This window comes from Peromyscus eremicus, chromosome 8a (assembly GCF_949786415.1).
Source record: "Peromyscus eremicus chromosome 8a, PerEre_H2_v1, whole genome shotgun sequence".
Classification (NCBI taxonomy): domain Eukaryota; kingdom Metazoa; phylum Chordata; class Mammalia; order Rodentia; family Cricetidae; genus Peromyscus; species Peromyscus eremicus.
Window position 1 is genome coordinate 85,865,454 of NC_081423.1, and position 25,398 is coordinate 85,890,851.

General features: G+C 49.0%; 1 protein-coding gene across 1 annotated transcript; it reads left to right on the top strand.

Annotated features, from left to right (window-relative positions):
* The first annotated feature begins 2,604 nt into the window (after positions 1-2,604).
* On the top strand, positions 2,605-3,609 carry Rprml (reprimo like). The gene has a single exon (XM_059269758.1). It carries the CDS (start codon positions 2,867-2,869, stop codon positions 3,218-3,220), a length of 354 nt encoding a protein of 117 aa, XP_059125741.1. The 5' UTR covers positions 2,605-2,866; the 3' UTR covers positions 3,221-3,609.
* The last annotated feature ends 21,789 nt before the right edge of the window (positions 3,610-25,398 follow it).

Here is a 25,398-nt window from a genome sequence, read left to right on the forward strand (position 1 = left end):
CTAACCTTAGCCAAAACCTGGAGTACCGTCTTATAAAGGACTCTGTGCCAGAGCCACCCAGCCTAGCTACTTCCAGATCCCTGTCCCTCAGGTACTGTGAGCAAATCAGTGTCTGCTCCATGTGGAGGGATTTGTGATCAGCCATTGATATGGAAGGAATGCCTTTGCCTGTCAGGGTTCCCACAAAAATTAAGAGTTCAGGGGTCCTGAAGATGGCTCAGTCGGTAAAGTGCTTGAGTTTGGATCCCCAGAACCTGTGTGAAAAAGCAGTACCCATGTAATTCTGGTGCTGAGGAGGGGGAGACAGGAGGGTCCCTGGAGCTTGCAGCCCAGACAGCCTGGCTAAGTCAATGAACTCCAGACTGGTGACCCTGTTTCAAAAATAAAATAGAAGGGACTAGAGCTATGGCTCCATGATAGACTATTGCTGTAATTAATGAGGCAATTCCACCTAATTTATCTGGTAATCAAGAGAGGTTTATTTCTGGGATAACTTACAGCCAGTAGGGGATTTGTTACAGGATCCAGGAGAGGTGAGGTACCATCCAGCGGAGAACTCTGGCTTGGTCTCCCATCCAGCTTCCAGGACCACGAGGTATCCAGAAGGGCCAAACATGAGTCTTAAGGGGCTCCCTCTCAGCCACACCCCAGGGGCAGGTCAGCCCCAGGGGCAGGTCATAGGCAGGTGTAGTTACCTGCTGTCACTCTAGGGGCAGTGTTTCAAGGTCAAAGCTGGAACAATTACCCACTACAATAGAATGCTTGCCTTACATATGTTCAATCACACTAAGTACAACCCTTAGTCCTGGGAGTGGGGGGAGACAGAGAAATGGTTGAGGAAGACACTAAATATTGACAGAGAGAGAGAGAGAGAGAGAGAGAGAGAGAGAGAGAGAGAGAGAGAGAGAGAGAGAGAGAGAGAGAGAGATATTAAGAGTTTGTACACACCAAACTGTGACTCATCTTGCCAGGACTCATGGTTCCAGACAGGTAGTGAACTACGGCCGGGGTTCAGGTCAGGCAGGACCCCTATTCCTGAACTGACGGAGCCTGAGAGCCCACATCTACACAGACATCGACCAAACTTAATGGGGGAATAAAACCAGTAGTCAGGAAGCCAGACAAAGCCCCTGTAGCAAGTAGGCCTGAGCTTGACTGGCAGCTGACAGCTTCCATAATTTTGTCCCCAAATCCTAAAGGACACAGTAGGGGGAGCAATATGTTCTCCCAAACTAAGTCCACTATGCCCCTCTTCTGCTGAGCCCACTTAAAACTTTCCTGTGTCAGCCCCCCACCCCCACCCCCACCCTAGGGGTTCCTCCCTCTACTTGGGAAGCTTCCTGCTCTGCCTGCCTTCAATTAGATAGGCACAGGCAATTGGCTAACTCTCGTCCCCGAAAGATCCAAGTGCACAGCCTTGGCTTGTCCTCAGCCAGTGATCTTTGTCCACTTCCACAAGCCCAAGCTCTCTTTTTCCCTTCACACCCCAGGTCAAGGGCAAACATCTCTGGTTCCTCCTTCCACACTAAGTTATCCAGAGAAATCGACCCAGGGATGATGGAAGGGGGTAGGGGACAAGCAGGAATAATGGAAAGCTTATGGACCAGGTCATTGGCCCACATATACTGATCATGCTCACTGGAACAGGCATTGCCCTGAAAGTTCCTCTAACCCTCTTCCTGTTCCCACCGTATGTATCGGACAGCGGGCTGCAGCTGGATGGAGTCAAGGACATGGGCTCCAAGCCCAGGTTAAGCTTTGGTCTGACCAGAAGGATGACAAAGGACATAACCAAGCATTTCTCTGAAGAAATCCTGCTGCCAAAAGCAAAGCACAGACTGTCTGGGCCAGACACTTGCAGTACAAAACAGCATGTACATTACAGTAGGCAAGACACTGCATTCCCGTTGGCGGTATGGAATACAAATAGAAACAACCGGAAGGAGTTTGTGTCTAGGTAATTGACCCACCCCAGACGGCAGGATTTTGCAGTTTTAGAAGGTTTCCCCCATTTTGGCTAGTTCATGCTTTCTAAGTCGTCTACAATGACTGTTTCTATTAAACAAACAAACAAACAAGTAATAGAAAGTCTCCCAAATGACTTAATGTTAATGAATATATTTAATAGGGGTGGCATGTGGAGCCAGACGTAGGACAGGAGGCAAAGAGCTCTCCTGGCCGTGACAGCCTTCAGCCAGAGAAAAGCTGAGAGGGTCCAGCAGGGACAGCCTGGCCACCCAGAGCCAAGCCCGGTGGAATGTGCAACGCTGGGGCCACAGCTACCCCCAACCCGCCGTGCGAGCATTAAATAGAGTGGAGAAGCGCTCCAGACGGTCTCTGGAGCCACAGTTCTGGGAACCCGCACCTTGGGGCGTCTTTCTAAGCAGAACAGACAGCAGCTGCCCAGAGTGAGTCAAGGTTACTTGGCCCGCGGGCGGGAGCTGCCTGGACGTTCTGACCCTTTCCAGCCGGCTTTGCGCAGGCTGCACGCTGGGAGGGATTTGTGTTCCCGCAGTTTGGGCACAGCGAGTGGGCTGGGGAAGGGCGGGGTAGGGCGGGGCGGAGCTCGGCGGTTGCCAGGGGCGGGGCGGCACGGCTGGCGTGGATCTCCGTGGGCGACTGCCACGCACTATTTGTTGGCTCTCTCCAGCTCGCGCATCGCCTGTTGCTCTCTGCTCCCGGCCGCCGGTTTCCCGCCGGGAAGGTAGGCGGACCGAGAGTGCCAGCGCGTGGGCCGCCTCCCGCCTTCCTCTCCTCCCGGCTCAAGGGTGATCGAAGAGCCCCCCGGGCGTCCCCGACAGCGCGGACGCTGCCAGCTCCCGGCGCGCCCTGGACCGCGCGCCCAGACTCCGGGCGCCGCGCCGCGATGAACGCGAGCTTCCTGAACCACAGCGGCCTGGAAGAGGCGGGTGGTGACGCCCGGGCCGCCCTGGGGAACCGCAGCCACGGACTGGGCACGTGGCTAGACTGCTGCCCCGGGGGCGCACCGTTGACCGCTAGCGACGGGGTCCCCGCGGGGCTGGCGCCCGACGAACGCAGCCTGTGGGTGTCGCGCGTGGCGCAGATCGCCGTACTCTGCGTGCTGTCGCTCACCGTGGTCTTCGGCGTTTTCTTCCTGGGCTGCAACCTGCTCATCAAGTCCGAGAGCATGATCAACTTTCTGATGCAGGAGCGCAGACCCTCCAAGGACGTGGGCGCCGCCATCCTCGGACTGTACTGAGCTCCGGCCGCCGTCGCCAGAGTCGCAGCACCGCGAGGAAGGGACAGCAGAGCCTCTTCCTCAAGGCTTTAGCCACCGCCTGAGGTCAGCGACGTGGCTCACACTGCCCCGGCCTGGACATCGAGGACTGAGCGGCGGCGGAGCGCGAAGGGACTGTCATGCCGGGTCTCTCCTGTGTGCGCTCCAACCGGGTCCGGGGGAGCAGAGTTCGTCACAGGTTTTTTACAAAGAGAAGTTCAGGGCAGGGTGGGAGTGGGAGAGGGGGCAGGAGATGCAATGCGGGGTTGAGGTCACTCGCGTGGGGATTTCGGGAATGTTGGTGGGGGCCGGTTCCAAGGAGGGCACGGGAAGAGGCGAGTGAGTCTCTGAGACTTTGCAGCTGATCTCGCATTGCATCTGAAAATAAATTTTGTAATAAAACCATAGCCGTCGGGTTTCCTGGCATTCTATTTGTAGTGTGTGTGTGTGTGTGTGTGTGTGTGTGTGTGTGTGTGTGTGTGTGCTGGGGGAGGCGAGGGAAGGGAACGTGTCCTACTTCTGGCCCCAGTTTGGTCGACTTAAGTAGCCGTGGGGCAGACGGCTCTGGAGCCCCTTGGGTTCTCAAAGGCGAGAGAAAAGGGAATTGTTTTTTGTTGGTTTGGCTTTCTTTTTTTTCTTCTTCTTCTTCCTACAAAGAACTGTTTTCTTCTACTCCTGCAGTAGAGGAGGCAGGTCCTTTGGGGGCACTCAGACAGTTGGTGAGATTAATTAAATCACTGGTAATTTTAGTCTTCTTCATAAAGTGGAAATGGAAAAGAAAGTGAACGGAATCCAAAGGGGGGAGGGCTATGAATAAAATAAATATATCAGACAAATTAATTTGTGTAGGCAGGGGCTGGAGCTAGTAAAAAATCCAGGCTGAGCCCAGAAGCCCCATCCAAGGGCTTGTTTCGCCCTACTCTTTTAGGTGGTAGATGGATGGACTCAGAACAAGCCCCTTAAATGGCTTGAGAATGCTATTTCTTCTGGGCACTAGACCCTCCCATTAAGAAATGCACCCTTCACTGTCTTCCGACCTGAAACCCAGTTCTAGAGGGGACTTGGTGCTTACTGGCCAGAAGGAAGGGAAGGGGGCCATTTGCAGCAAGCCTTTGCTCTAAGGGACAAATGGGCCCAGGCCACCTCAGGGAGAAAGCCCTCTTCCCACCGGCTTTTTGACCTATGTGTGCCCTCTTAGCCAGGCTCATGCATACAGTACTTGGAAAGGTTTCTGGGGAAAGGAGCTCAGGTCCCTCCCTCTCCTCTCCAACTGAAGGAGAATGGGAGAGAAGATGGCTGAAGCTTTCCCTGGCTTTAGAATGGGAAGCAGGAGGGACCTTCTCTCTTTGTCGACAGTTGGGGAGAGGAGGAGGTGGCGGGGAGTTTCTTAACGAAAGCATAAGTGGTGACTGAGTCTGAAGGATGCAGACTCTTCCTGGCTCCCACTCAGTTCTGCGGAGTCACAGATATGGAGATATGTCCCTTCCACCAGCCTGCCATTCAGTCACATACCTGGGGAGTCATCTGTGGGATGGGCAGGCCAGTGAGGCCAGGTATCACGAAGCCCTTGTTAAATATCTGTGAGACAACTCCCCACCCCCTGCCCATGGAATGAATATTGGGATGTTGATGATTAGCATTGTCTCTGGTAGCCTGTCTGGTTGGGTGGGGAGGGCTTGGAAGATAGGGGCAACTTGGACACTGTGATTCTGGACTCTTGGCATGAGTTAGCATGAATGCCTGGGGTCTGGGCCACCTGGTGGCCTGGGTAACGCCACTCAGACCACCACAAAGAAGTTTCTTTAACTCCCCAAAAGAGGGAGATGGGGGGATTGGGGAAGAATAAGGGCTTCAGATGTCGGCCTGGCTAGGTTCCAGTGAACACTGAGAACTTCCTGCAACAAAAGGGCCTGCTACTAATGTGACAACAGGGAGGTGGTTCAAGAGTTCAGTCTCTTGAATTTGCGGACAAAGAAAAGCTTTAGTGGACAAGCCTTGCAGGATCTCTCTCACTATAAACAAAGACCTGTTTGAGAAGTATCATGAGTGTTTTGTTGGGTTTTTGAGACAAAAACTCTAAGGTCTTCCTATGTATCCCAGGTTGGCCTCCAACTCAAGATCCTCCTGCCTCAGTGTCCTGTGTGCCAGACTTACATGCATGCAGCAACACTCCAGGCTTACCATGGATGTTTGGCTGCCCATTCCACAATGTTCGAGCATGCATTCCTAGGCAAATGTGCCGGGGTGCTTGCTCACACACGCAGGTACATGCCAAGGCCAGGCTCAAGGAGGAAACAGCAGACAGGCACAGGTTCTGGGAGGAGGAGCAGTCACATTGTAACCATTCTTGTTCCTGCAGCCAGCCCAGAAAGTGGAGGTGGTGGTGGTGGTTATTGACTAAATTGCCTTATGTAAACCTCAGACAAGAGGAGGAAGGATGATGTGAGGTAGAAACCAGTGAGGCACAGTGCTCCAGAAGAAAGGCAACCCAAGATCAGAATCTTGAGCCTTGGGACTTTGGAAGAAAGCCCTTCCTCTGTCCTCAACCCTTGTGCAGAAAGAATTTTCCCCGTGAGGCTGGCTCATGATACAGTGGCCAAATCTCAGAGGTTCCCAGATTCAGCAAGGAGAAATGCTGGAGTCCAGTCCCAGCGTGCCATTGTCTGAGAAATCCTCATTGCTCTGTTTCCTGGCTCTGTGAATTCAAAGAAGTAGCTCAATCTTTCTGTGCCTCAGTTTCCTCATCTGCACAATAGGAGTGGTAGGACTCAGGGCTCCTGTGCCATGCATGTGGTATTACCAGCACAGGGCCTGGTACTTGAAGGACAGCTAATAAAGAAAACTACCAGCATTACCATTAGCTTTATTTAATGTATGAGCTCCTTCCCCAATAAAATGGAACTGGCTTTCTGAAATGAGAACCCTGAACAGGAAAATGATAATAATTCATATTCATGCCACATTTTGCTGTTTTCAAAGTTCTTTCATAAGCATAATGGAAACACTTTGTTAAGTCCCTAATTTGTGAAGCACTGACTTCCTATCCTAAGATGAGGAAATCAAGGCCCACAGAAGCTGCCCGAGACACACACTAGGACCTTGCTGAGTAAGAGGAGCAGACACCCTCTCAGTTGCTGTTATGGAAAAGGAAACTGACATTCAACTTAACAGACTTGCCCACGTTCATTCTCTCAACTAGCATCACTAGCAAATCTACTGTGGGTCAGGTCCTGGGCCAGGGGTCTGCAAGAGTCCAGTCCCAGCGTGCCATTCCTGAAGCAGCAACACCAGTCCTGGGAGAGGGCAGCTGGAGCTCAATCAGGTCTTCTATGCCCTGTCCTCTGATCCCGGAGCAGGGGACAGTTGGGAGTGCTAACACCCGCACCTCCACTCCCTCCTGCACTGGCCTGTCCAAATTCCCCCAGAAGTGTGCACAGCCATGGTGGAGCCCCGCCCACCACAGATCCCAGTACCACACTGGATCCGCAATAGCCTGGGGTGACAGAACTGGTTTCAGAAGGGAAGAAGAGAGCAGAAGAGCCCAGTGTCTGTCAACAGTGGCCTCACTCCCTGACTGATGGTACTTTGATGAGCAAAACTGGGTTGTAGGGGGACGCCGCCACCTCTTGCTCCAAGCTGCCATTCAGCCAAGGGCTCCAGCAACTGGAATTCTCATCCTGGGGTCCTTTTCTGCCCCCATGTCTCTCGTCATGACCCAGAGCCAGGATCCATGAGGGAACATCTTCCCATTCTAGCTAGAGCAGGAAGCAAGAATAAGACCAGGAGTGGGAGAGAAAAGGAAAGGGGGAGAGAATATGAGGGGGAGCAGAGAAAAGATGGGGTGGAGGGGGAGGCAAAGCAAGAGACCCAGCAGGAGGCTCAGATCCCCCCAACCCCCACCCAACTTGCAGGGTTCTGGCTACACACAGGTTGGCCAACCACAGCCACTTCCAAGTCTGCTGAAAATAAAGAGGAGAAGCAGAAGCATCGAGGGGGATGATTGAGGTGGTCCCACCCCTACCTCATGGGGTCTGTGTCCTCTGCCAACCACATAACCTCCTGGTGAAGGTGAGCCCCTCTCAAAGCCAGGCCTGGGCCCCACTCCTCCATACTCCATAAAGCGTCATCCCTAGTTGGGGAGGGAAGGCACCCTAAGGGGTACAGTTCGGCTCATAGAACAAAAAGAGGCTGGGCAGTGGGTGGAGGGTTAGGCAGGTATATACAGAGACACGGGGTTTGGGGCTAAGAGACAAGCCTCAGATTTCCCAGCTGCCAGAGGAAGCCACTCACCCCGTCAAAGTTCCCAAAGCTCCAGTTCCCTCATCCCATTAGCTGACCTCTGGGTGGTTGAGAAGTTAAGTGAGAATATGTCTGGAAGCTCTCAGTCACACTGTGAATTAAGTGAAAAGAAACGTTTTAAAGTGGCCACGCATCTCTGCCCTGGTCCATCAAGACTCAATGACAGCAGAGGATGTAGTGAGTCAAGGTGGCATGAAACACTGAGCCACAGAGCCCCAAAGCCATGCTAGGTCCTTGAATGTCAGCTCAGGCCCATATGTACAATCGGCGGAGGTCACACTCGGTGTGTTTTTCCTCATAAAATTATTCCATAAGGAATTTTACATTTACAGCAACAACAACAAAAACAGAGAATGGGCAAAAAGTAGCCCCAGTCCTTCGGCCAGGAAGAATTGCCATGGATCCTTTGCTGTAATTCCTTTTGTATGTTTAGGAATCAAAACAGCAAAAATTGGGCTTTTTAATTAAAAAAAAACAAGTCTTTATAGTATACATGCCATTTTGAACATGCTTTGAACAGTTTGAAATGTGTGCCTATTTTCACTTAGCACTATACAGTGATAGGCTCATGTTGGGAACTGACATCATAAGTACCCTAGTTTTTCGTTGTGCACGTATCACCCTTTAGCTATCTGATCCCCTGCAGTTGGGTTTCACTCGGTTTCCAGGTGAGTGGAAAGGCTCCAGCTGTGCCCCACTGCACCTTGTAGATGGACTCTGCTGAGAAAGCTTAGCTGGTGACTCATGGTAGCTGCTTGTGTCTGAGCTTGCCTCCCATTGCTCTCTTGGGATCATCTCTCCAGGAAGAGCCTGCATGCTCCCGGATGGAATCTGCAATGCGCACTGAATCCCATATACAACCCAAACTATTAAAACCTCTCACATTTGCCGGGTGGTGGTGGCGCACACCTTTAATCCCAGCACTCGGGAGGCACAGCCAGTGGATCTCTGTGAGTTCGAGGCCATCCGGGTCTCCAGAGCGAGATCCAGGACAGGCACCAAAACTACACAGAGAAACCCTGTCTTTTTTTTGGTCAGGTAGTGGCAGAGCTAGGATCTGGTGTCTTCATGTTGGCCTCCACATGCTGTGTCTTTTGCTCTACTATAGCTGTATCATTATCTCACTGAAGTGACTGGCACAGGGTGGGAGAGGAGGGATGCGACAGGAGAAAGCTGGAGCCAGAGGTGTACACAGGGCTTGGGAGAAGTAGCAAGCTCTCTTCCCATGGGAAAGGAGGTTGACCATGTGATTCTAAAATTCAGTCTCAGGCCAGGCTGGGAAATGCCAACAGGGTGGCACCCCTCTTTCTGCTGCTCTGTCACTCACCTGCAAGCCTCTTTCATTATTTGTGTCCTGCAAACAATTCCACTTAAGCACTACCCCCTGGGCATGCTTCTTCTTGTAGAATGGGATTATTTGCCAGAATGCAGCTTCTGGCTATCAGGACAGAGCTTGGCCACAGCTCGTCTATGGCTGTCCAAATAGCTCTGCTTCCTCTGCAGGGTACAGCTAGGGGTGCTTCATAATGCTCTCACCATGAAATAGAGGGAACTGAGGTCCAGGGACAGAAGGAAGATCAAGCAGCATTTGGATGATGGACACCTCCCTTCTGGACACTCACCACCTAGCCCACTAGCTCCAGGATTGATTGCCTCAAAGTCGGGTGCAGGGGCAAATGCAACCGGAGAGACACCCCTGTGTTCTGAGAGGTGGCAGTCAGGGGCCTCAGGCTTTTCTCTCCTTACCTAGCACTTCTCCCCAGCACAGGCAACCCAAGTCTTTGTTATGAGCAGGGCACTAGCAGGAATACAAGGGAAGAGGGGTACTTTATGTCCACGTGTGAATTTATGGTGTACTAAGACCAGGGGAGGTTTAATAGAGATGAAATGGCAGAGCTCCCTCAAAGAGCACTGGGGACCTCTATGCCCCGGGCCCCGCCCACCTTCAAATGTGTCTCGTTGTTCTCCTGGCTTGCATCTTTGGATAATGCGAGATTCCACTTCAAAAACAAATGTGATTTTGATTTTGCATTAATTTGGGGAGTGGTGTACATTATAGGCATTCACATGTATACACACCAGAGGGTGAAAAACTCTAATGAATTGTCATGGAGATAAAACTTGGGATGAGGTTGCCATAGTAACGGAAATGTTTCTGAAAGGCCACATCACCTTGGCAAAGTAGGAAGCTCCTGTCAAGAATTTGCAATTAGAGGCCAAATCACAGACCTTCCCATCAGGGCCAGGTGTTCTTTCGGTTTCTCTTATTTCTCCTTTTTACTTATTTCCTGTTTTTCTTATTTCCTGATCATTCACAAGAGCATGAGTTTTTTGTTTTTTTGTTTTTTTAATTTGGGAGACTTTGATTCAAGTTCTGGCTTGGTCACTGAGGAGTCAGTTATGTGAGATCCTTGAAGAGGTGAAAGGGAATAGGTTCCCTGTTGATTTGATGTATGGCCTTGGACAAGTTGTCTCTCTCCTTTCCTAAGTTTCTTCTCATGCAAAATGACTAGACCAGACTCGTGGATTCTTGTATTGTTCCGGCGCTCAGCTTGAGGAGGACCCAGCCTCCCATCTCCTTTCCTGCCCCTAGGTAGCAAGACAGCTGAGCTGTCCATGGTTCTGAAGCCCTGCATGCCGAATACCTAAGCCAAGTTCTGTTCTCAACCATCATGACCTTAGCACTTGTACAGCCTGGGGGGCTCAGAACATCTCAGCCAGAAGCCCAGAACCCATGTGAAGCTGGAGAGAGCGAACCTTAGAGGAGGGATCTAGTGGTGTATTCTAACCAGATGATCTCTCTCAGGAGCAATTAGGAGCCATTTCCTCCCTTATCTGTGAAATTTGGGTGACAGTCCAGAAGCTTGCCTGGGTATGGGAAGCCCCATGGGCTATGAACACAATGCATGAAGTTCAGCCTTTCCACTGGTGATAGCAGACAGAGATCAAGACACAGTCCCTGTCAGGAACTCACTTGAACTGAAAGAAAAGCAAGGTGGTTCCCAGGTGCAGCAACTACATGTCCCGAAACAACAGCTGAGCACTGATTTGTGCTTGTTATGAAATGTCTCAAAACCACAATAGCCAACCTATGTCCTCACCTAATTGTCTGACCATCCTTCTGTAATCTACTTCCATCCTTTGGAACACAGGATGGAAGAAGAAAGGAAGGGGCCACTGAAGAGGAGCTCATGCTGGAAGGCGTAGGAACATCATATGTTTTCCACCCGATTGTCCCCATCTGACCACATAATGCAATGGATGGGAGTGTGGAGCCCATGATCAAGAAACCCTTGACTCAAGCCCAGCTTCTATCCTGAACAGTTGTGCAACATATTTCCTGAGTCCTCATTTGGAAATTGGAAATTACAGTTACACATATTTTAAGTGTTGTTGGAAGAGTAAATTGGGAAACATATAGCAAGTCTGGGGTCTGGCAACATTGAAAGTAACTGGTTATCTTTGGCTGTGCTACAAACTGGCCCTTAGGCTTTACATTGATGATTCTGTGGGTCAGATGGGTGAGGAGGGCACTCCTGATGCAGCAGATGTCAATGGTAACTGAGCCATCCAGAGGTGACACACTGGCTACCGTATCCATATCTGGCAAATTAGGAGGGTGAGTTTGTCAGGGACAATGGACCTCTCTCTTCTCCTCAGTCCCATGGCATTGCATTCTCCAGTCTTCACAGGAGGAGAGCTGCACTTAGGACATGGCCAATTTCTTTACCAAAAGCAAACGTTTTTGGACCTCCAGAATTGGCACACTGTAATAGGCTTTCTTTTGGGCCACCAACCAGCTCCCGAATCATGACACGGAGACTTATTAGTGATGAATGTTTGGCCTTATCTTATGCTTGTCCTACTAGCTCTTATAACTTAATTTAACCTGTTTCTCTTCATCTATGTCTTACCTTGGGGCTTTTTACCTTTCTTTCCTTTTGTATATTTTACTTTCACTGCTTCTCATGTCTGGCTGGCTGGTGGGCAGCAGGCTGGCTGGCCCTGGGCATCTCCTTCTGTTTATCAATCAATCAGAGCAACATATATTCACAACATACAGGACATCCCACAGCATCCTTCTTCTTCTCCCTTATTCTCTCCTTTCTTCTTCCCCAAGCCTAGATTCCTCCTCCTACTTATTCTCTCTGCCTGCCTATCCCTCTCCTGCCTAGCTATTGGCTGTTCAACTGTTTATTAGACCAATCAGGTGCCTTAGGCAGGCAAGGTGAAACAGCAACACATCTTTACAAAATTAAACAAATACAGCATAAACAAATGTAGCACATCTTTACATAGTTAATGTAACATTCCACAACAGCACACAATTGACATCTTTCTCCTCTGCCACGTCTTATGTATTAAAAACAAGTCACCACTCAAGTCAGATCCAAAGTGGAAGGAGAAGACACAAGAACATGAGTACCCGGAAGCATGGTTCATTATGGGTATCTTTTGAAATTAGCTCTTAGGTTGATTAAAAAATATTTTTATGACTGGAATTTAAGGGAGGTTCCACTCCCTTATCCCTCTTCAGAAATAACTTTGGAGGTTGGAGACATGGCTCAGGGGATAAGGTTTTGTTGTACAAGCTTAAGGAGCATGGCTGAGACCTTCAGCACCCACACAGAGGCTGGAGACAGAGGGGTGCTGTGGCCCACTTGTGATCCCAGTACTCGGGAAGCAGAAATGGATTCCAGGGGCAAGCTGCCTAGCTAGATTGGTAGAACCAGTAGGTTCTGGGTCCAAGTGAGAGACCCTTCCTTAGGAAATAAAGTGGAGAGTCATCAGCAAAGACACATGATGCCAACCTCTGGCTTCCACATGCAAAAACATACAGATGCACCCACAGGCACCGCCCCACACACATAAAGAAATTTGGATTTGCTGACTAAAGAAATTCAAATTCATGTGATGGTCACGTTAGCTACCACCCGAGGCTGTTTTTCCCCCTCATCACCCTGCAGGGTTAGCAATGGGCTTTGTGTATCATAGGCATTAACACGAATTGCACTTTCCTGTAGTATGTTAATGTTTCTAGACCAGCTTTGTTTTTGTGTGTATTCCCGTCAGCCCATTCCCCTTTGCAAACTCCCCATGTCCTCCATTTGGTACATAGCATGTAGCTGAACATTATTAAGATATAATTTTTTAATTTGTGTTCCGTGGATTTTCCTTAACTGTGATAGTGGATGTATTTGGATTCACCTCTATCATTTTATGTAGTAAGCTTTAAAAAAACTCTCATTTTATTTGCTTGTCTTCTTTTTCTCATGCCTTCTATTGGCTTGGAAATTAAGCACTTTATATTGAGTCTTTTAGCGGTTGGTTACCTTTCAAGTTTTGACATCATTGTTGGAAAAGTCTGAAGTTAGTATCTACCTTCATCCTGAAAAAAATGGAACTATAGATGTTTTATATACATGTGAAATATGTAATATATATAATTTGGAAGCAAGGGCTCACATAACACAGGGTGGCCTCAAACTCACTATATAGCCCAAGATGACCTTGATAAAATGTTTAAATTCTGATTACTTCCTCCATAGATAAAATTGAGTTTATTATTGCTTTGTTTTATTTTTGAGACATGTTTTTAAACTATGTAGCCCAGACTGGCCTCCAACATGTCATCCTCCTCTCTCAGCCTCTGGAATTCTGGGATTACAGTTGGTTATCACCATATCTGGCTCTCATGTTATTTTTGCCTCATTTTTATCCCTAGCTTTTTTTTAAGCTGTCTCCAAAATATTCACTATGAATGTATCTTTTGAGTTCTACTTTAAATTTACAGTAAAATTAACTTTTGGGGTGTTTTCTGGCTAGTGTTATGCCAACTTGACACAAGCTAGTGTCATCTGAAAGGAGGAAACCTCAATTTAAAAAATGCTACTATAAGACTGGGCTTCAAGAAAGCCTGTAGAGCGTTTTCTTAGTTAGTGATTGATGGGGGAGGACTCAGCCAATTGTAGGTTGTGCCATCCCTGGGCTGGTGGTCCTGGGTTCTACAAGAAAGCAGGCTGAGCAAGCCACAGTGAGCAAGTCAATATGCAGCACCCCTCCACGGCCTCTGCATCAGCTTCTGCTTCCAGGTTCCTGTTCCATTGTTCCTGTCCTGACTTCCTTCAGGGATGAACAGTGATATGGAAGCCAAATAAACCCTTTCCTCTCTAACTTGCTTTTGGTCATGGTGTTTTATCACAATAATAGTAACCCTGACTAGGACAGGATGTATGGCATTGTGAATTTTGACAAATGCTTAGAATACATGGACAGACCTCCTAGGGCAGCCTCTTGGTAGTCCAGCCTTCCATCATTTCCCTTGACCTCTCATGACCACTGATCTATTCTCTTTCCCTATGGTTTGTCTTTTTCTGAATGTCAAATAAATGGGATCATACAATACAATCTGGTTTCTCACATTTAGTTTAATACACTCAATGTTATTTCATCTGTCAGTAATTCATTTTTCATTGCAAAACAGGTACTATTCCATTACTATTCCATGAATTATTAAACTACAGGTTTGGTTTGGTTGAGACATGGTCTAATTACGTTACCCAGGCTACTCAAGCGATTGCTTGGCTTAGCTTCCAGAGTGATGGAAGCATGGGTATATGCCACCATGCTGAGCCGTATCATAAGTTTTAAATTTTGAATTCTTATTTTTGTCTATAGTTGAGGTATATTTGGGTTGTATCCAGTTTTGGGTGACTATGAATAAATCCAACATGAATATTCATGTATAGATATTTATGCATGTATGAATAAAAGTTTTCATTCCTCTTGGGCAAATACCTACAGGGGAGGTTGCTGGGTCATATGTAAGGATAAGCTTAATTGTATGAAAAACTGCAGACTATTTTCCATAGAGACTGTTTAATGCAATTGCATTCTTGCCAGCAGTGATAAGTCTTTGGGTTGCTATATACCCTCTTTGCCCCCGGTACTGCCCAGTGCTTGTATTGGTTTTGTGTGTATGTGGAGGTACCATGTTGTGGACTGAACACCTATCTTTCTAACGAATGGTGGTGTTGCACATTTTTTCAGGTGTTGATTTTGCTCCCTTCTAAAGTTGAGATGTTTTTCTTCACATCATTGAACTCTGAGGGACCTTGGATGCAGGTCATCATTAGTAGTGGGGGCAGAGCTTGTACTCACCAAGGTGCATGTGAAGATTTGAGGATAACTTTTAGGGGTCAGTTCTCTCCTTGTACCCAGTTGAGGCAGGCTCTCTCTTACTGCTTCTGCTGTGCTGAATACCCCAAGCTCACCAGCCTGGATACCTGAGGTGACTCTCCTCTCTCTGTCTCCCACCTCACTGCAGAAGTGTTGGGATCATCAATGCACACAATTATATCTGGCTTTGATTCTGCCCAATACAAGCACTGGGCAGTACCGGGGGCAAAGAGGGTATATAGCAACCCAAAGACTTATCACTGCTGGCGAGAATGCAATTGCATTAAACAGTCTCTATGGAAAATAGTCTGCAGTTTTTCATACAATTAAGCTTATCCTTACATATGACCCAGCAACCTCCCCTGTAGGTATTTGCCCAATGCATTCTGGGAAATAAACTCAGGTCTTTAGGTTTGCCCAGTGTTTTTATCCACAGAGTCATCTCACCGATCTCTGGACATGGGTCGTTCTGTCTACATATGATTCTGGAAGATGCATTCTGGTGGCCCATCACTGAGTTTGGTCAGCAAGAAGAGTCTGTCCTGGGAGGCTGACCACGTCTAGACATTCTGGTCCAACTGGATTTCTGTATCCTTCTGTTGAGGCCAGACCTGGCCTATGGTAGCCTACTCTGAAAGCCTACTCCAAGAAGTCTCACCTAAGGGCTTAGCTTCCCTCAGATGGCCTCTCTCTTGCACCTGCCTCTTCCTACTCAGAAGAGAAAGGAAGAAAGTCAGCTGTGAGCTTGAGAAGAACGGTCATGGAGTGGGAGGGAGATGAAAAAGGGTGGGGGAGCAATGTTTTGAGTTGGAGAACGGGATGCTGAGAGAAAGAGCCTGGAGCAGGAAATGTGCTGAAGCTATGTTCTAACGTCGTCCCTTCTCACCTAAGTCAGTGTAAGGTATGGTTGGGGGCACTCAGTATGGACCATCATGGGTGCTTCATACAGTGAAGGATGGCTTCATGGCTGAGACATTCACAGTGCTCCTAAGTGTCTGAGAGTGGTTTTCCTTCTAAAACCTTCCAACTGCTGGTAAGACACAGTGGCTTTGCTGTTTTCTTTGCTGCAGAAAGACTTAACCTGCTTTTTTCTTTGTGCCCCAAATGAAGATTTAAACTAACAAAACTCCTCTCCTTTCCCCAGAGACACTAAAGCAAACTGAACTCTAGGATCAGAAAAAATAGTGGCTCCCGAGCATCACCAGGCACAGAAAACCCAAAGATGGTGTGTAGGGTCCAGCAAGGGCTACGCTTACGGCTTTCCAGAGGGAAAACAGAATGCTTTTCCTTTTTGAGCCAAACTTCTTTTTCAAAACTAAATAAACATCGGAGGCTGCACATAACCGCCTGCCTATGAGCTTTCTCTGCCAGTCTTACCATCTGTCTGCTGGTAGGAAGCAGATGACGATCCAGCCACTAAGCCCCCCCTCCACCTGGCCCAGTCTCCCTGGTTCCTCTCTGGCCACACTTGAGGTTCCCACCACATTCCTTACACCGATGCTCATCCACCTGTCTCTGCCTGGTGAAGCAGCCTTGAGTGTGGCTCATCCCGTCAAGCTGCTTCAGCGCGGCTGTCCAGACACCACCTGTCTGCACTGAATTCAACATTTATTACGAAAACAAAAACAAAAACCCAAAACTTCCTATCTCTTGTTAGTCGCCCAACTTTGTAACAGATCTTGGAAGCCGGTGACACATCTAACTATGGGGGACACTGAGGGGTCATACAGAGAGTTTTGGAGATGGAGCAGAGCTGGCTAGAATTCAGTTCTCCCCATCTCGTCAGATGCGAGCCTAATTCAGTAGGCTACACTCAGTTTTCAGGCAGACTCAAATTAGCCAAGGTCTCTAAGGTCCCAGGAAGTCAGGTTCCATCCTTAGCCCACTCCAACACCTCTAGAGGCCAGGGTGGGTCATGGGAGTGGGTCATGGGAGGGATGCTTCCCTATGCCTAGCCTACATGTTCCAGGAGTGTTCCTCACGTAGGCCCTGGAGTCGCTCATCCTTTGCCGATCCCTGCTTTTGGCTTAGGCAGGCTCTGGGGTGCCTTGAGTCCTGCCACCAGCCCAGCCCTCCTTCCATGTAAGAATAAAAGGAAGCCATCCTCTGAGCCCCACACATGCCTCTCACCCCCGTATCTTCTTTGCTGGCTCCTGCTGTTGCGACTGTCAGGAGTGGAGTTTTGGGTAATTGTTGCTATGGAGATCCTGTCTTGAATTATTGTGCAAATGTATCCCATCTTTCTCCTTATTTGGTATGGGGTATGGATGCCTGGAAAATGTGGAGGCTGAAAATTTTTCACAATTCTCCCTTGTTCTCTAGCTTGTTTAACCTGAGCTGAAGCCTCAGGTCACCCTGCTCCCAATGCTCACCTCCTCTAAGTCTCCTGATTGGTTACTGACAATGGAAAGAGTCCTGGGCAGCTGAAGCCCCCTGCTCTCTGTGGGTCATAGGTGGGGCATCCCAAAGGAAATGACCCTTGGCACAACTGTCTCCGGGTGACCAGCCACTCCCAGTCTACTGGCCACCTTTCTCTAAGGGAACAAAGCCTGTGTAAAAGTTGAGAAGTTGTTCAATTGAACCCCAATTCCTCCTGTTTCCATAGCCACATCCCGTACCGGATCTCAGCTGCATTACCCAGATGAGAGGCTTGCCTGTCTCTCCACATGTTCTTCTTCCCACGTGCAGATGTCTGGATCATTAGCACTATTTTTATCATGTGTCTCTCATGTCCAGGGTCTGGCCCATCTCCCCGTTGATTCTATACTAAATACAGACTTGAACCGTAGTCAAGGTATCCCGCATCTCTGCCCCTTCCCCCCACAGAGCCCCTGCATCCTCTGGGACACAGTCCTGATTCCCTTTGCTTTCTGCTCTGGATGGCTCAGAAAGGCCCTGCTCACTCCTGCCTGACGGGCACCCTGGCCCTCCTTGTGCAGGCTACCTTCTCTTCCTCTGAAAACTCTTCACCTTCTGGAAGAGCCTGTCAGCATTCTTCCTCCAGAGCACTCACTGTGCGGCTGCTGTTGATAATAGTGGGGTCTTTTGGAAAGGGACCGGGGACAAAAAACAAGCTGCATCTCTTCCACTGGCTTATCACTATATGGGGTGTTCCTGTCTGACAGAAGCCATAGGCCACAAATGCACAAGGGCCTCCTCTCATATGTCTACTTGGGTCTGACATAAAGGGGTCCATTGTCACGCAACCATCAAAACACGAGAGACAAAAGAAAGTCCTGTAAGGCAGAATCCTGGGGGCTAGAAGATGGCTCAGTAAGTAAAGGCGTCACCTACCAAGCCTACTGACCTGATTTCAATCTGCAGGATCTGCATGGTGGAAGGAGAAGGCTGACTTTTGTAAGTCTCCCTATGACTTACACACCACACACACACACACACACACACACACACACACACACACACAAATGAAAGTGTAAAAAACAAAAAATACAAATTTTTTTAAGGAATCCTGGCCACATGTAGAGATGCATATATTGCTGCCTAGGAGAGGACAGGACCTGAGTTTGAAATTACAAGACTCACTGGGTAATGAACGCCGACTTACAAATAGTCCTTATGGGCTGTTGATCATTTTCAGCTAAAGGAGAAAATGGCCCCCATGCTAATTGCTCGCTCCTTCCCTTTCTTCCCACGCTCTCTCTGAAGGCTTGGAGTTCAGATTCCGTATTTTCTTATCTTGGCACTGAGACAGGGACAGGTGATTGTGGAGTGTCTAGTCTTCCATGAGTAGAGGCAGCATCTGGACCCCAATCTAATAGGGGAGCCACACCCACAGGGAGTGCCTAGTCTTAAGGCACAGATGCCCCAAATGCTCTAGTCTGGAAAGATCTTTGCTCACTGGTGGGGTGGGACTAAGAAGACGACACATACAGTGCTCAAATGGTTCATGGAGCTAGGTACAACTGGGTTCAACTTTGAAGAAGAGTGAGTCATTGTTGGGGATGCAGCTCAGTGGAAGAGCGCCTGCTTAGGATGTGTAAGTTCCTGGGCCGGGTCCAGCAGCACAGGGAGAAAGTCAGGTCAGAGAAATCACAAAGACAGGCTGGTGGAATTGGATGTGATGTGGCCAGCTTCCTGGAGGGGTGAGTGCTGAAGGCAGGGTTTGGTGACAGGAGGTCTGGCCCATGCATTGCTTCAGAGATGTCTGTGGCCTGAGATCTATGCAGATAATTGAAGACTTCATTCCTTTATTGGTTTAGTTTGTATAGAAAAGCCTTTCAAACTCTTTTTTTGTTTGTTTGTTTACTTGTTTTTCGAGACAGGGTTTCTCTGTGTAGTTTTGGTGCCTGTCCTGGAGCTCGCTCTGTAGACCAGGCCTTGAACTCACAGAGATCCACCTGGCTCTGTTTCCCGAGTGCTGGGATTAAAGGTGTGCGCCACCACCGCCAGTCTTTCAAACTCTTACCTGACTTTTACTAAGAATGTGGTGAGCTCAGTCACTGGAAGGAACATTTATGGCCTGTCAGCTCTGCACTTAGCATCTTATTGTAGGGATTAGCTCAGAGCACAGAGGGCAGAGACTAGCAAATACGTGGTTTGGGTTTTGTGAAGGTTTTCATTCAAGCCTCTTTCAACGAAAGAAAGAAACCAGTGCAAGCCTGCTGAGGCAGGAACAGTACCATCTTCCCATACTGGGCAGCCCAAGTATCCAGCATGACTCAATGCAAGGGTGTAGCTGATGTTGCCACTGCGCGCGCGCACACACACACACACACACACACCACACATACACCACACACACACACATACCACACACACACACACATACCACACACACACACACACACACACCACACACACACACCACACACACACACACACCACTGTGGTTCCACTGTAGTCCTTGGGAGCTTCTTTGTCAGGAAGCCTCTTGTATGACTGTGATAAGAGCATTCAGGTTGGGGTGTCATGGATCTTTAGAGACATCAGCTAAGGTTAGGGTAAAAGAGGCCACGTCAACTGAATCTGTTCCCATGCGTCTCTCTCAGCAACTTCTGTCCATATCATATTGACCAGAACTAAGTGACATGACAATTCCTAGCTGCGAGCATCTCTAACTGTTTTTGTTAAGTAAGCACCCCCAGGAGAATCGCTAGCTGTCAGAGAGCCAGCAGTGTCCACAGGAATACCAGAGGAAATTCTAATTGGCTCTACATGTCCACATGACCATCTTTAAACCAACCTCTATGACCTGTCAATTGACTGGCCAGACTCTTATCGGTGGATGAAGCAACTCTAGCTGGCCTGTGGATTTCCATAAGAAAGAAACAATGCCACCAGCAGAAAGGGATCAGGACTCTTATGCTGGGCAGATAAACAACATATGCTCACTAGAAGAATTTTTCAGCAGAGAAAGAAAACATACCAAAAAATAACTTCAGAAATAAATAGCTTCAGGGATCTCCCCCCCCCTCCCTGGCACAATATACCATAAGGCACGTCATGTTACAGGGACTAAATATAGCCACTGTGAGAAGACAGAGGAGAAATTATTTAGACAGGAAGACTTCTGGCGGGAGGGAATTTAGGGCTGGGTTGTGAAGGAGGTGGTGTGTAGAGAGGAGGGGCAGAGAGGCATGAACGCTGTGAGGAAACCAGAAATGGGGTTACCTGGGGGAGAGAGGGGCTGTGGCCCCTGAGCATTCCCACACAGGGGTTAGAAGGTATCAGAGGCTTTCTCTTCCCATTGGGTCTGTAACTGGCTTTGCAGTAGCCCCAGTGAGCACTCTTATGGCTGAGGGCATTGAGCAGGGGACAGGGAAGATCTCTAATGCTGAGGTCCGGGGAAAGAGGAGGGATATGGCTGCAACATGGAGAGCAGAGAGCCCCTGGGAGCGAGTTCCTAATCCAATTAAGAAGCAATCACGTGGACGTTTTCAAAGGCTAGCCAGTTACCAGGCACCTCCCAGGAGACTCGTTCTGGCGGCTTGACAGTTCACTGCTAAACCTGGGCTCTGGAGCTGTAGGCTGGTACGGCAGCTGGGCGAGGAGCCCGGCCTCAGACAGCTGGGGTGGGAATCTTTTAAGGATGAACAGGATGGGTGAGGAGCTTGCTGTTGTCATAGAAACTAAGTCTGGATAGATGAGACATGGCCCAATGGGTAACTGTGGAGAGAATACCACCCACTACTAGGCTTCACTGTGGGCGGCCAGCAGGCACCCCCAGAGCCTGCTGTTCTGGCCAGCTTAGGGGTTGTGTCCATCTCTGTCTGCCTCCTAGGGACATCTCAGTCTGGCCATGTGAGTGAGCTTAAATCGGTCTGAGAGGTCTGGAGAGGTGCTTTGACACCAGAAAAACCTTTGGCATGGCTCCTACTTCTCCGCATCATGTCAGGCAGAAATACCACACAGAGCCAGGACAGAGGAACTGCAGCCAGGACCAAGGTCCCAGGCTAAGGCTAGGATGGGATGTCCAAGACAGCAGGATGAAGTGGTAGGAGCCATGAATGCCAAATACGTAGCCTCCTCTCTGCTTCTAGCTCTGTCACCCCTAGCTGGCTGGGTGGCCCTTGACAAGCTGCCTCCCTGCCCAGAAGTCTCCTTTCAATCACACTGTTCCTGCTCTTAGACTTAGGAGTGGATAGTTTTGGTCTCATCAGCCTCAGGTCTCGGCACTCTGAACTATCCCACTCCTGCACAGAGTATTATTCTCCACGCATTCATCCGGTTTGGGTTCTTTTCGGGCCAGATGCTGGGGCAGCCCCTCTCCACTTGTCTTTGCAAAGCTCGGGGCATCTGTACTCATACAGGGAGGCTCCTCAGGCTCACAGCTAGCCCTTACTGCCTGTGGAGATGGGCCTAGTAAGAGGCCTGCTGCAATTACACTCCCATTTTTCAATGGGTGCTATTTTAATTGGGCCTTTTCCTGGGACAGGCATGAAGGAAAAAGCAATTTGCAGCCCGGCTTCTGCCTCTGGGCACTGAGCACACATTAAGCAGGTTCAGTTTCTCCATGCTCCCTCTCCTTTATTGCCTTCTCCTCTCCTCTTTTTCCTCCTGCCCCTGTTGCTCACTCGCCCTCAGCATTCCTCCAACCTGTGGCTTCCTACCCACCCTACAGAGGGTAGTAGAGAGCATGGGCTATGGTCCAGGGGGAAGAAAAAACTAAAGTCCTGCCAGGGGGTGCAGGGCACAGATAGGAAAGAAGTGGCTGGGGCGGGGGCGGGGGGAGGGCCGGTGCCAGTGGATTCTCAGAGATATTGAAAAGGCAACAACTGAAAAAGAGGACCTCAAGTGCCTGTAGTAAGAAAGTAAGGGGCTGGAGAGACGGCTCAGTGGTTAAGGGTACTTGCTGCTCTTCTAGAGAACCAGAGTTGGGTTTCCAGAAGCCACACAGTAATGTCTAGAACTCCAGCACTAGGGGATCTGATGCTCTTTTCAAGCTCCTGAAGGCACCTTCTCTCTCTCTCTCTCTCTCTCTCTCTCTCTCTCTCTCTCTCTCTCTCTCTCTCCACACACACACACAATCTTTTCCTTTCAATTTTTAAAAAGGAGATATCTAGCCTGTCTTTGTCCCATGAATCCTCCAGGAGGCCTTATGACAGCCTTGTAGGATAGTGTCTCTCTCTCTCTCTCTCTCTCTCTCTCTCTCTCTCTCTCTCTCTCTCTCTCTCTCTCTCTCTGTGTGTGTGTGTGTGTGTGTGTGTGTGTGTACAAGTGTTTTGCTTGCATATATTTCTATGTGCCCCATGTGTGCCTGGTGCCCTCAGAGGCCCTAGGACTGGAGTTACAGACAGTTGTGAGTCATAATGTGAGTGCTAGGAATTGAACCTGGGTCCTCTTAAAGAGCAGCTGTTCTTACCTGCTGAGCCATCTCTCCAGTCCCTAGCTCCTCTTCAACATTTGTGGATTACTTCAGTTACAATTAATATACATCAAGTGCCTGATGTGTGCAGAGGCACAGGGAATGAAGGGGACAGATTAGTGAGCTTGCTCTCAGGCACCCTGCATATGGCACAGCACACCTCTTTCCAAATTCAACTCCAAGCCCAAGTGCCTGCTGCAGAGTTTCAGGCACTTCCCAGAGTACACCAGTCCACTCAGCTCCTCCTCTTAGGCTTCCCTGGCCAAGGCTCAGAGATTCAGCTAAAGCCTCACCATGTGTCCCAGGGTAAGTAGAAGTTAGTTCTGCCACACCCCTAAGTACCCTGTAGCTATGGAGTTTGTAAACTGTATCACTGTAAATTACTTATATATGAGCATGATTCAGGGGAGTGCAGCCTCCCAGAGTCCCCAGACACAGCTGTTCCCGTGTGTTCATTCCGTACCATCTGTTCTTCCTAATGAGGAAGACGTGGTTGGGAGCTTAACTGCCATAGTTAGACAGGTATGGTAGAGTGATGTCCTGCAAATTCTAAGGCCTGTTCATGAAAAGGTACAGATTCTGTTGGCTCTTGCCCTTGGAATGCCCAGCCTTGGACCCCTGGCCCCTGCTGTGAGGAAGCCTGGCCACATGGAGAAGTGTGCTGGTGCTCACTGGGCAGCTCCAGGGCAGCTCCAGGCACGGCACGGCAGACAGCAAACACCACTCAGGTTGACAGCATTTAGAGTTTTTTCTCTGTAGCCCTGGGATCTCCCAACTGAGGCTCTGGATGTCACAGAACAGTGACATACTATTCTAACCATGCCTTGTTCCAAATCCTGATCCTTAGGAACTGTGAGGTGCAGTACTGAGTACTATGTGAAGACCCATGGAGGTTGCAGTGGTTTATCCTGCTCGCACTCCAAAGCCAAGCCCTGTAGCTGGCACCCAGTGGGTGCTTTTTAGTAATCATGGAATAAATGGTTGAAGTCTAGCAAATAGGATCAATCTTGACTGTCAACTTGAATCACCTAGGAGACAAAGCTCTGAGTATGTCTATGAGGGTGTTTGCAAAGAGGTTTAACCTGAATGTGGGGGTACCAGTCCCAGAAGAGACCCAATAAAAAGGAGAAAGTGGGCTGTGCCTCCTGACTGCCAGTCACTTCCCTCTTTGGCTGGCACACCTTCCCCATCATCATGGACTGAACCCTAAATTCACTGTGAGCTGGGACAAACCCTTCTCTCCTCAGGTTGCTTTGTCAAGTGTCTTGTCGCAAGGAGAAACATGACTCGGACAGCAGGTGAGGTTTCCAGTCCGGCCTCTCCATTATGGGTCATCTTTCTTTCATTCTCTCTCCAGAGTTCCACCGCCCACAGGGAACCCAGGGAAGCCCAAGCCTGCCTCAATGGTATCACTGAGTCTTCAACCAACCAACCCCATAAGCTTTCCACTGATTTCTACTGCTGTAGATGCTTGAATTGGCATTTCCAGTACTGACCACCAGGTCATCCTCAGATTCATAAGCCTCAACATTTTTTTTTTTTTTTTGGTTTTTCGAGACAGGGTTTCTTTGTGTAGCTTTGCGCCTTTCCTGGAACTCACTGTGGAGACCAGGCTGGCCTCAAACTCACAGAGATCCACCTGCCTCTGCCTCCCGAGTGCTGGGATTAAAGGCGTGCGCCACCACCGCCCGGCTAAGCCTCAACATTTAAGAAAAATTATTATTGCTTTTTTTTTGTTGCGAGCGCGCATGCACGCGCACACACACACACACACACACACACACACACACACACAGAGCATGTGTGTCAGAGGACAACTTTGTGGAGTTAGTTTTCTCCTTCTACCTTCATGGGCTTGAATGTGGGTCACCAGGCTAGGATGTTGAGTGCATTACCAACTGAGCCATTTTGATGCCCCTGCTTCAAAAACTTGTGTTCTCTCTGTTCTGTAGGACATTATTAACACCCCCCACACATACATGAAGGAGCTGAGGATGAGTGGGGACCCATAATAATAAAGTGGGCACTTGAATGCAGCTCTTTGAATGCCAAGCTTACATAATGCTAATTAACATTGGGAAAGTTTGACTGATTGTCTAAACCTAAGTCCTGGATGCAGACACCCCGTGTCAGAGGCATTATTGATCCCATTAAGGTAAGAGAAGAGAGACATGGGATAGAGGACGTGACTTGCTCAAGTTCACACAATAAAGGGAAGAGCTGGTCTTCACAATCAGGTCATGCAAATTCTTCTGCCTTCTTAGAAAAACCACTTCTTTTGACTGCGCTCTCAAAAGCAGGTGTGTAAGCCATCCTTGGGAAGTGTTGTTACTACCCCTATTAAACAGACAGGAAACAGATTCAACAGATGAAGCCCAAGGTTGGGGTTGCTAATGAGTGCTGAAGTTAGGAATCAAAGCTATAACTGCCACCATCACACCATGTAGCATCTCAAAAGATCACGTCCAAGGTTGATAATGGTCAGAATCCTCAAACAGAGCAAAGCTTGTCCACACATGACACCAGGCCAATAGTTTTCCTACTAGGTCTCACCGATGTCAGCAGCATGACCACAAGCTATGAGATGCTCTGAGGGTGCTTCCATAGCTGAAGGTAGTGCCTGCCCCTACTGTCTCCTCATGTCTTAGACCAGCTGGTAACATCACTGGGTTGGAGATGGGGGGACTAGGCTATTGGGTGCTCCTGAGGAGATGTGCAGGGCCCTACTCCACTCCTTCCTGAGTAGTGTGGCTTCTGGGAGCTTGAAATTCAGGCATGAATTAGGCCCTTCTTGAACTTTTGTTGGGCTCCAGAATGACATGGTTACCCCCATCTGCAGCTACTCCCAGCCTTGGTC